The sequence below is a fragment of the Miniopterus schreibersii genome (genome assembly GCF_964146895.1).
Source record: "Miniopterus schreibersii genome assembly, chromosome: 10".
NCBI lineage: Eukaryota > Metazoa > Chordata > Mammalia > Chiroptera > Miniopteridae > Miniopterus > Miniopterus schreibersii.
Window position 1 is genome coordinate 1,598,690 of NC_138110.1, and position 12,152 is coordinate 1,610,841.

The 12,152-nt window shown below is 50.7% G+C and overlaps 1 protein-coding gene across 2 annotated transcripts in view; it reads right to left on the bottom strand.

Annotated features, from left to right (window-relative positions):
- Positions 1-11,721, bottom strand: part of OSBPL2 (oxysterol binding protein like 2) — a 33,562-nt gene extending 21,841 nt beyond the window's left edge. For both annotated transcript variants that reach the window (XM_081149016.1, XM_081149017.1), the window contains exons 1-2: positions 11,630-11,721; positions 1,040-1,206 (exon numbers count right to left, since the gene is read on the bottom strand). In XM_081149016.1, coding sequence (XP_081005142.1) covers positions 1,040-1,076 — 37 coding nt within the window. In that variant the 5' untranslated portion in view covers positions 1,077-1,206; positions 11,630-11,721. The remainder of the gene's footprint in view (positions 1-1,039; positions 1,207-11,629) is intronic.
- Between the last annotated feature and the right edge of the window lie 431 nt (positions 11,722-12,152).

The following is a 12,152-nucleotide window of genomic DNA, read 5'->3' on the forward strand; positions in this document are numbered from 1 at the left end:
TGGACAAATCATTCACCTGCATCTTCCCCCCTCAGGCCCACCCAAACAATGCACTTTGTGAGCTCCAGGCCTCTCTGGGAAAAACCTCTGGCAGAAGCTCAGAGACGTCCAGGGGTCTTGGTCACACTGATTCCCAGCAAAGAGGGACACACTGAGGCTGGACTCTCTGGCTGCAAGGGCCAGGAGGCCCAAGGGCAATCCCTAACTCGACACTGAGTGAGGGCTCAGTTTCGCTGAGGGCTGAGGTGTGAAGAGGTGAGTCACAGACATGCCTCATGGGGAACCTCCACAAGGCACCCCCAACCATGAGATGGCATCAAACTGTGCCCCTTCTCCTCGGTTTCCAACAAAAGTAGGTCAGTGATCTAGGCTGCCTGTCCAGGCACCGGCTCTCACTCCTTTGGGAGGGAGAAGCTTGGCAGTGACTGAAATATACCCCAAGAGCATGCTGACAGGGCTCAGGGGACAGCAGTGTGTGTCTCGAGAACAGTGACAACTGTCACAAAGGACAGTTGTGCTGGGCACCACACCATTTTGGCAGTAACTATACAAGTGGTCCCCCTGACTGCACTCGGAGAGATCATCACTCAAAACCTGGCTGGTATGGCCCCGTGGTTAGAGTGTCGGCCAGGCACCAAAGGGTTGTGGGATCGATTCCCAGTCAAGGGCACGTACTTGGATTGCAGGTTTGATCCCTGGCCCTGGTTGGGGCAGGTGCTGGAGGCAACCAACTCTCTCTCTCTTGCTTCCCCTCCATCCCTCCCTTCCACTCTCTAAAAATCAATGGAAAAAATATCCTTAGGTGAGGATTAACAAAAAAACAAAACACTTTTTTTTAAAAAAGACTAAAAACTCGGTTGCCCTTTTGTATTATCTCCCGTAGCCTAAAGCTGAGCTTTCTCCCCAAATCTGGGAGTCAGGCCTGGGAACATGCTTTCCTGACCATCCTCACATTCTGAAGATTAGGTCTGCGACCCAGGTGCAGGTATCTCGCTCCGTGAACTAGTGAATGACGGTCCAATGCATTCTCTGCGCTCACCTGTGACGGCATCGAAGAACTCCTCGTCCCCATTCATCCTCCGGCAGCCAGGAGCCCTCCCCCGATGTGCAATCTCCTACTGAATCATCGCCCTGGGTCTACATCGATGGCGTAAGGTGCTTCACAGGGGGAGCTTTGCAGGGTAAAATCCAATAGGTGGTGGAGATCTATGGAAGGGAAATATTTGGCATACTTAACTTTCAGAAGTTTTATGGCTTAGAAACATTTTTTCAACTATCCATTCATCATTTTTTAAATCAATCTCAATTACATCTTAGCAAAGAAATAAAATGATCTCATAACAAATGCATGGCCCTGGCCAAAGGGCTGAGTTGGTTGGAGCACTGTCCCATGCACCAAAAAGGTTGTGGGTTCAATTCCCTGTCACGGCACATGCCTAGGTTGCAGGTTCAATCCCCAGTTGGGGCACATATGGGAGGCAACCAATCAATGTTTCTCTCTCACAGTTATGTTTCTCTCTCTCCCTCTCCCTTCCTCTCTCTGAAATCAATTAAAAAGCATTTTTTAAAATAAAATAAAATAAAATAAATTTTAAAATGCATGATTTTAGAAAATATGAGAGGAAACATTTGTATATTATTGATGGATGTACAAATATCCATCAGTGAACAGATCAGTAAGTAATCACTAATCACTATTTGAAGTTATTTTTATTTTAAAATTATCTTTTTTTTTAATTAAATATATTTTTTTATTGATTTCAGAGAGAGGAAAGGAGAGGGAGAGAGAGAGATAGAAACATCAATGATGAGAGAGTCATTGATCGAGCCCACAACCTGGGCATGTGCCCTGACCGGGAATCGAACCCCGATCGCCTGGATCCTAGGTCGACGCTCAACTGCTGAGCCACGCCCGGCCGGGCATTTTAAAATTATCTTCTACAGTTGTATAAAGAATGATAAAACAATAATCTGGGACAGTCACACGAACAGGTAAATTTCAGTTCACACGTCAGGGGCTCCAACGCAGCTCACGAATTGTACTGAAGGTCACTGCAGGTCTTTATCAGAGCAGGCAGGTGGTTATAAGTGAAAAATCATGTTAAAACATGTTTCACATCAACACAAAGCCAATTTTCAATTCGGAGAAGCTGCTGTGTAAGTTAGCTGCTATCAGCATGAACTGAAATCAACTTAAATTTCCTCAAAGTTATTCTGGTTCAGTATTAACTCATGCATAGGAACTTGTCCCATCATGAAGAGCAGCATCTTATAAATGGCAGGAGGCTAACGCCAAGAGCACCCTTGTCCCCAGGGTCTGGCTTCTATGAAAGTGAGCAAGGTCTAGCTGTAACTGTGACGGCAACATCAGAGGGGGCCCCGGGCTCTCCCCAGAGTGCTGAAAGGGTTGGGGGGCAGGACTCGCCCTCCATCCTCGGAGTGGCCGGACAGCCCGGTGGCTCCAAACTGTGCACACGGAGCTTCCACATGGTGAAGCAAACCAGTGTAAGCTCCCCAAATCCTTTCCTGTTTCTTTCCCACCTTCCCCCAGCCCTGGGGGACAGGCACCCACGCGGCTTCTGGAAACCCTGGCAGGGCCCCACTCAATGGTGTGTGACGCTCTCCTCGGAGACTAGAGGAGCTGTCATCACTCACTTCTAGTCCCTCTCTGATACGACAAGTCCAGCTACAAGAGCCAGCCACTTGTCTGCCCTCTAGCAGCCGCCAAAGAACCCAAGGCTCCTTGGAGGAGAACGGGCTGACTCCAGGACTGGAGTCCTCCTATGCACAGCCAGAAACTGTAAGGACTACTGGTGATGTCACAACACCCAGTGCAAACCCCAGAGGCTCCCCTGTAACAACAGACAGATCTGAGCACCAATACTGTGCGCTAGACTGAAACATGACTGGTGTATTTCTGTCCTTAGTTCACAAAGATGCTGAACCAGAAACGACTGGAGATGCCAACACATTCTTTTGCAAACTAGTGAACAAGGAGAATGCACCAAGCCTCTACCTGACTGTCCTGTGCAAGCTGCCTGTATCGCCCTGCAGCCAAATGAGAGGGTGGTGCGTGTCACTTTACAGAAGAGACAATGGTGAAGGCTCGAGGCTGAGTGAGCACAGTGACGGACAGCACTGATGAACTGACACGTGGGCCACCACAGTGGCTGTCATCGTGGGACTAGTTGCATGTGTTCCTCAGGTCTGCAGTGAGTACTTACTCCCAGTCTCTTCACAGGGACACCAGCTGGGGACACCCCACCGTGCCTGTCAGCTTCCCACAAAACGCCTGCTCCACTGAAAAGAGCCCATTCAGCTGGCTTTAAGGTGCCCACTCTGACTATGCCATCTGTACTGTCAGGACCCTGTCAGACCCAAAGCGTCCCACCTCCACTCCTATGAACGCTGGTCCTCAAGTCTAACAAACCTACCTCTACATTTTTCTTAGAAAAAATATCTAGTCACTTAGGAATCAGGCGATCGGCTAAGAGCTTGTAGTCCTGGGGGCTCATGTCCATGGTTGGCTCACTAAGGAGCAGAGTTGCGTGTTCTTTCTCTTCTCTATAAAAATGGGCAAGGCGGCCAAGACGCGATCTTCACAGAGTATGGAAAGTTCACCAATGATACAAAACTCTGGACCCGCTTTGGAAGTTAAATATGAAATAAGAATTCCAATTGTTCAAAATAATATAAATTCTATTTAATAACTTAAAAATACATTAGCAAGCAACAACCATACAGAGGATAAACGAAGAGAGGACTTCCACGACTCTCTAAGCCAACGTGACTCAACAGACACGCAGCACACACATCCTCCAGGGCACATGGGACACTCTCCAGGACAAGTGAGGTCACATATCCATCCCAGTAGATTCAAAAAGTCAGGTATCACGCAAAGCACCTTCTCTGACCATAAGAGGATGAGTTAGAAATCGACAAAAGTAAAACTCACAAGACTGTAGAAATTAAACAGCATCGTTCTTAACCTTAGAATCCAGGAGATCACAAGGGAAATTGAAAATGCTCGGAAAGGAGTGAAAATGAAAACACCAAGGCCAAGCAACTTAAGGAACAAGGTGAAAAGGCACTAAGGGGAAAATTTACATTAAAAATAAGAAAGGTATCAACCCAACAATCTAACTTTACAACTAAAGGAAGTAGGAAAAGAAACAGTAAGTAGCAGAAGGAAAGGGAGATCTGAGCAGAGGTAAATGAAAAGCAGAGGATGGAAAAACAGAGAAACCAATCAACCTAAAAGTTGGGTCTTTGAAAAAAGTCAACAAAATTGACTAACCTTCAGCTGGATGGACAAAGAAAAAATAAGAGAACACTCAAATTACTAAAATTGGAAATGAAAGTAGGGACATTACTACCAATTCTACAGAAATAAAAAGGATTATAAGAGAGTACTAAAAACAACTGTACATCAAAAAATTGTATAGTCTCACCCTGGCCAGTGTGGCTCAGTGGTTAGCTTTGGCCTACAGACAGAAGGGTCTTGGGTTCAATTCCCCACCAAGGGCACATCCCTGGCCCCAGTCGGGGTGTGTACAAAAGGCAACCAATGGATGTGTCTATGCCTCTCCCTTCCCCTCTCTCTAAATTCAATTTTTAAAAAAGCACATTTTGCCCGGCTGGGCGTGGCTCAGCGGGTGAGCGTCGACCAGGATCCAGGCGATCAGGGTTCGATTCCCGATCAGGGTACATGCCCGGGTTGCGGGCTGCAGCCGATCAATGGCTCTCTCATCACTGATGTTTCTAGCTCTCCCTCTCCTTTCGTCTCTTTGAAATCAATAAAGATATATATATTTTTAAAAAAAAAGCACATTTAAAAAAAACATACTCCTGAAAGGAATTAAAGAATATGAGTAAGTGGCAACACATCCCATGTTCATGGATCCAAAGATTAATATGGTAAAGATGTCAATACTGCCCAAAGCAACACACAGGTTCAGTGTGATAGCTATCAAAATCCCAATGATGCTTTTTGCAGAAATAGAAAAAATTCATCCTAAAATTCCTATGGAATTGCAAAGGACTCGAATAGCCAGGACAGTCCTGAGAAAGAACAAAGCTGGAGGACCCAACTTCCCGGCTTCAAAACCTACCACGAAGCTAGAGTGAGCAAAACCAAGTGGTCCTGACAGAAACGGACAAGCAGACCGACGACAGAGAGTAGAGCCCAGAAGTAAACTTTCCCATACGTGCCCAAGTGATTGCGACCAGTGTCAAGACCGTTCAAGGGGAAAGGAAAGTTTTTGCAACAAATGGTGCTGGGAAAACTGGACATCCACACGCAAAGCGGTAGAGTTGACCCTACCTCACACAAAAATTACACAAAAGTATACAAAATACACAAAAGTTAACTGGAAATGAATCCAGGACCTAAATGTAAGAGCAAAGAGTATAAAACTCTCAGAAGAAAACAAGGGCACAGACTTCATGACACGTCTGGGCAGTGACTTCTTGGATGTGCCACCAAAGGCCTGGGAAAGAGAAGAAAAAATGGACCAATTGGACTTCATGAAAATTTTTAAACTTTGTGCACTGACACTATCATCAGAGTAAAAAGGCAACCCACAGAATGGGGGGAAATATCTGAAATCACACATCTGATAAAGAGTTAATATGCAGAATACATAGAGAACTAAAACTCAACAACAACAAAACAAAAATGGGCAAAGGGCTTGAATAGACATTTCATTTCACCAAAGAAGATGCACAAATGGCCAACAAGGGTGGCCTTGACAGACAGGCGGGGGGACACCAGCTTGGCCTGGAGGAGCCAGGGGACCAGCACTTCCTGCTGGGACCTGACAGGTAAGGGCCTACAGCCCTGCCATCCACAGGGTCCCCCAAATCCCTTCCCTCCTCTTCACCAAACTGCTTAATCAACAGTGAGTGCCAGAGGCACACCACGCACTTCAAGGAACAGGACCATGGGATCCAGAACAATCCAGAACAAAGTGCTTCCAAACCCACACGTGATGAATGGAAGCTCTCCCATGCAAACACGTATGTGTGATGAACCCTGTCATTCTATTCCATAACACAGAGAAAAGAAGTTCCAGAGCAGGGAGAGAGGAAGGGAGCTCAGGACAGCAGCCCATCCACCAAGGCACCATGAGCCCTGAGAGCAGCAGAGAAATTAGTCAGTCAGCAGGGCGACCTGCCCTCTGCTTGTCCACCTTTAAGAGCAGAGCCAGGGCCCTGGACCAGCAGGTGGTGGCAAGATAACTGGAAGACCGGGCATCGAAGCCCTGGGGGGCGCGGAGTGTGAGGGAACCCGCTGTATCCCCACAGCACCCATCCATACAGCCCTTGGCGTCTATGCAGTGGGGCAGGATGCTTCAGATGCCATCTGCAACTGACACCCTTGCCCTTTCACCTGCTGCCCCTCCCACCCCAGGTCCTTCCTTGTCAGCCCTCACCTGAGTTCCACCTGCTCAGCCTTGGAACCGGTTTCACTGTGCTGAGAAGTCTGTCATCCTAACCCGAGACTTGCCCTGCTCACTCCCAACTGTGCTTCCTGAGCATTAGTGGGGGAGGGTTTTAAACCAAGGTCAGGAAAATCCCCAGATTACTACACCACTCCCCTAAAAATGAGAGAAAATAAAACGGAAAAAATGACAAACTTCTGTTCACATTCATTTTCCCAGGAAGATGACTCAGGCTCTCCGTTAGGTTCTCAAAGGGGTCCCTGATTCAGAACAGGGTTATGACCCTACAGGGGTCCCAAGCACTGCTGAGGGCACGGGCCACAAAGCGGGATGCGCTACTTATCCCTGGGCCACCCTCCCAAAGCCACACTTCTTATGTGGTTCCCAGCAGCTGGGGTGAAAAACCTACAAAATCAGCCAGGGATCTTCTATCCTGACAAACATCAGCGGTAAACCGCACGCATGGCTGCCTTTGAGACAGAACCTCAGCGACAGTGGGAGCCACAGCCGGCACAGGGAACTCCCATCTCCCTCCCTCCTCACGACCTGCTCCCCGTAACAAGGTGTAACATTTCCCATGGCTAATGTCTCTGTGGGATTGGCACTCGGTGCGTAACTCACGAGTTCAGTACGAGGTGGCCGGCCCTTCTTGGGTGGCTCACAGGTGCCCAGTTAACACCTGTCACTGCTGCAGTCCTTCATGTGCTACTGCTCACTCTCCAAAGCAGCCAGTTGAACATTAAATCACACAGCCACCCTGGTTTTAAGGCAGGAGTGGAAGTCACTTTCCACCAAAGCCCAGTGGTATAGGTACCAGATTACAGCTGATGTTTCCCACAACCACCCTGGAAGCAGCCTTCGTGTGTTCAGTAGAACACTCAGTGCTCACTCGTGTACCACGGCCTGCCCTCCCCACTGGCTGCCATCCTCCTTTCTAGAACCTGAAGTCAGGACAACTTCCCCACAGACTGTCCACAGGCCATCTCTCCCCAAGCACCCCACACCAGCCTGGAACAAGCTTCTCCCAGCACCTTTTAAGGCCAGTGGTCCCGCCCCTCTGGTCAAAGTACAAGCTCAGGCAGATACGCCCACCTGAAGGAGCCATGGAAGGGAGGTGCCCAGGTCCACAGAAGCCCACCTTTCCCAACGCCCTCATTCTCAGACCCCACACTGCAGGGCCAGGGCTAGCTCAGCCAGGACCATCCTGGAGTCCAAGTCTCAAAATAACCCTGCAAGATTCCACTGACACACAAAGAAAGGAGAGAGACACATGCAAACATCAGGCAAAAGTCTGCCAGCGTTCCTGCTGCTCAGAGTCCCTTCCAAAGGCTACTCCACTGCCTACCTCAGGACCCAGTCAAAGCACTTGTATTACCAGAGGTCCAGGTGAAAGCATGGTGAAGCTCTGAGATTCTGCCACATATCCTAGGTACTTTTCTGAATTTGGAGAGAAAGGTAAAGAAGCACCATGACATTCACGGGCATGGTGAGGTGACCGTTTAAACACACAGTTATGGCCCTGGCTGGTTTGGCTCAGTGGTTAGAGTGTTGGCTCGTGGACTGAAGGGTCCCAGGTTTGATTCCAGCCAAGGGCATGTACCTCGGTTGCAGGCTCAATCCCTGGCCCAGGTTGGGACATGTGCGGGAGGCAACCAATCAATGTGTCTCTCTCACATTGACGTTGCTCTGTTCCTCTCTCTCCCCCTTCCACTCTCTCTGAAAAGCAATGGAAAAAATATCCTTGGTGAGGATTAAAAAAGAGAATTAAAAATGATCACATGGTTATTAAGGAGAGCTGTGGGCATGAGCCAGTCCTCCACACCATGCCTCCAAGGTGGGCGTGACCCCAGCAGTACCAACAGCTAAGATTTACTAGCAAAAACACTTTGAAAACATAAACATTATAGCAGAGATATAGATTAACCACTGTCCATGGAAACTGAACTTTAAAATGTCAAACTGGAACCTGAAATATTAACTATTAGGACTTAAATATTCCTTAATATTTAAGTCATGTTCAAATACTAACTTCCTTTCTGTCTTAATAAGCTAAAAACCAACCTTGAAGTGCACTGAGTTTCAGAATCAAGCCTCACACTTGACAGTTAGTGCCAAACACTAAATGAACTGGAAGCACAGCAGTGACCAGGAAACACCCCGCAACCCCACTGTCGTATGCTGTCCAGGGCACTGGGCTGAGTGACAACAGGTCCTCATGGGTCCAGGGATCTTTTTATAAGCACAACCTCACTTGAACAGTCATGATTTTCAAGTATTACTGCAACATTCAATAGAATGCAAACCTGCTTACCAAAGATTTCCTTGGTTTCACTTCTAAATTGCATTTGTGTGAGTCTGTGAGTCACTGTCGGGTGGGGTCAACTTCAACGCTCTCAGGTTAGCGAATGAAGGTGAATTGAGCACCTAGTACAACACCAGACACTCCCTTACATTTTCTTCACACATACTCCTCATAATTACTCATTTTGAGGGCAAAGATGCTGGAGGGGAGAGCAGGTAAGTAACTTTCTCTTCCCAAGTTAGAGAGTGAGGGGGCCAGAACAAGAGAGCCCCCAGCCTGTGCTCTCCCCTCTGACCCCCAGAAAGAGTCTTAACCTCTCGAATAAGCCCTACATGCCTACATATGCCACAGCCAAACCCCCAGGAAAAGATGAGGCCTCGGCTACTCACAGGATTACAAAAGCAGTCACTTACAAGAGGCAGGGAATTCCTGTTCGAAGACAGTAAAAGAGTACATAAAATGGCCCTACCCAGTTTTGCTCAGTGGTTAGAGCCGCAGGCTGAAGGGTCCCAGGTTTGATTCCGGTCAAGGGCACGTACTTCGGTTGCAGGCTCCATCCCTGGCCCTAGTCAGGGCATGTACAGGAGGCAACCTATGGCTGTGTGAGTCTCTCTCACATCGATGTTTCTCTCTCTCCCTTCTACTCTCTCTGAAAAGCAACAGAAAAAAAAATATTCTCAGGTGAGGATAAAAAAATTAATAAAATTTTTTTAAAAGTATATAAAATGTTTCAAAACTTTCCCCACCCCCAAAAAAAAAAAAAAAGTCTTTTGTAATTAGCTGGACATAGTAAAATTTCAAAGTTGAGCAACTTTTAAGCACAGATCCTATCTGAGACTCTTTTGCTAGCATTTCCTGGTGGGTATGGATAAGAGCATCTAGGATGAGTCAAGTGGCACTTTTTAAACACCAAAGTGACATTGCGCATTAAAATGTCAAACAGACAAGAGCCTGAGCCCTAAACACAGATAAGAGGAGGAGAGGGTGCCCTCCGCGTACACTAAACAGCCACCCGCATTAAGTTCATTAACAGCCGAATCCCCAGTGACAACCTCATCCTTACACTGTGGACATCCAACATCACCCCTGCTTCTCCAACTCCCCCTTTACACCATAAACAGCAACAACTTTGCCACTAACCAAGGCAAGGGGCTTCAGTTAAGTCTGGGATAGCTCGATGGAGAATTACTTTATTTTAGAAGAAATGGTTTTATACACAATTGTGCTCACAAAAAAATGAAAATCCATTATCTCTGTAACAAGAAACAAAGTTCAGACACACCATAATGCAGCACGCTTAGAATGTTCTAAAGAAAAATGTTGAGAGGACATTGTAAATGAAAATTTTGGTTTGAAAAGACAGAACAGAGATGTATTTATTTAAGTGTGTGAACTCTGGAGCCAGACTGCCTCCCTGCTCCATAACTCAGTGCTGTGTGATGTAGTGTAAGTTACTTAGCCTCTCTGTTCCTCAGCTCCCACATGTGTGAACTAAGGGTCACGTTAGTACTGGTTTTGCAGGCTGTTGTGAAGTCCACATGGATGAAGCGACTATAAGGTGTTCTAGCCATCCTGGAGCAACTGCCGCATGTCATCATCACCTTACGGGAGGGCACAGGAAGTAAATAGGTAAGGTAAATTCTATGAAGGAGATTGATCTGTTTACTCATCACTCATAATCATGTTTTAAATGACAACACCAGGCCGGCACCGGGCCTGCTGGACAAGGAGGAAGTGCAGCAGAGAAGGCTCCGATCCTCAGCAAGAGGAAAGGGAACTAACAACTTGGAGCACCTGCCTGTGCCAGAGACTGCAGGAGACGACCTCTCCTCTGCTGCTCTGACAGCCCTGCAGGTACCTGGCACCTGGCACAGAGAAACCAAGGCCCGGAGAGATGGGAAGGCACAGCCCAGCACGGTCAGGAGCGACCTGGGCTCCCTAGCTCTGTCCTCTCGCCACCTCCGAGGGACGCAGGCAACGAGAGGGCAGGGAGTCCCAGCACACAGGCTAGGGCAAGAGCTTCGGGCTCCTGGGCCAGGGCGTGCCCCAAAGCGACCCTTCAGGGTAAGAGCCCCCGAGACCTGGGCACAGCTTCTTGGGAGGTGACCCTCGCACTCAGGAGCGCCCAGAGCGAGTGGCCACCCAGCTCCCGTCCGTCCGCAGGCCCAACAGTCGTGACCGGCGCAGGCGCCCAGAGCAGGCGGGAAGCCGAGCCGCGGGGCGCGCTCCCGGCGCCGGGAGCTGCGGCGGAGGAGGCTCTCCCCTGACGCGGGCACCTCGGGCGCGCCGCGGCGAGCTCCGCCCGGGACCCGCGGTCGGCGAGGCCGGCCCCCAAAACAACAGCGGGGCGGGGTGCGCACGGACGCCCCGAGATGACCACACAGGCGGCCGCGGGGGGCTGGGTCACCGGCAGGGCCCTTCCCGCCTCAGAGACGCGAGTAGCGCCAGCGGTCCAGCAGCCCCCCGGCGAGCCCGCCGTACTGAAGGCCCGGACCGCGCCAGGGGCCGGCGGGCGCCCGGCCCCCGAGTTCACCCCGAACCCGACTTCCGGCTGCGCGCCTGGTCCGGCCGGGGCCGCAGCTGCCCAGGACGCGGGGTCTCGACAGCCGCCGGGGTCCCAGGCCTGCCACCCCGCCGCCGGCGCCAACTTTCCTCTCAAGTTTCCCCTGGGCCCGGACTCCGGGGTCGGAGCCGGGGCCGGGGCCGGGGCCGGGGCCGCGGGGCGGGGGCGGGGCGGGGCCTGGTCCCCGGGCGGTGGGCGCAGGGCTCCGGCTTCCGCGGCCCGGCCTCCCCGCCGCCTGTCCGCGGCCCGGGCCCTCCCGAGGCCGGGAGCTGTTTCTGGCTCCGTGGGGTCCGGGCCCGGGTCCCGGCCGAGGTCACTCACCTGGACCGCGGTCCGTCCGGCGGCCTCCTGGCCTCGCTGCCCGCCCCGCCCCCGCCCGGCAGGCCCGGGACCCCGCCCCGCAGGCCCGGGACCCACTGACACCGAGGCGGAAGTGCGGCCGGCCGCCCCGCCGACTGACAGCTCGCGCCAGCCACTCGAGGCGCCCCGAGCCCCGCGTATACCACCAACCACCCAATCAGCGCTCGATCTGAGAGCGTCGCTGGAAGGCGGGACTATGCTAATCACTTCGCCAAAAAGACACCTCACGCCCATGCAGAGGAGTGACGACGGGGAAAACCAATCATAGCATGGGGAGGCGGGGTTATGCAGATATTGACCCGAAGTGGGCGAGTCAGAAGTAGGAAGGGGCGAGGCTCGGAGAGCTGAGTTTACAAACACCGAGTCAGACGGCTGGCGCGCAGACGCTGCGCGTGCAAGTGGCTCTGTGCCCAGCGCTCGCAACCCACGAGGGCGGGCGGAGGCGGGAGTCATCCTCCCAAAACTGCCTCGGTCAGCGCAGGCA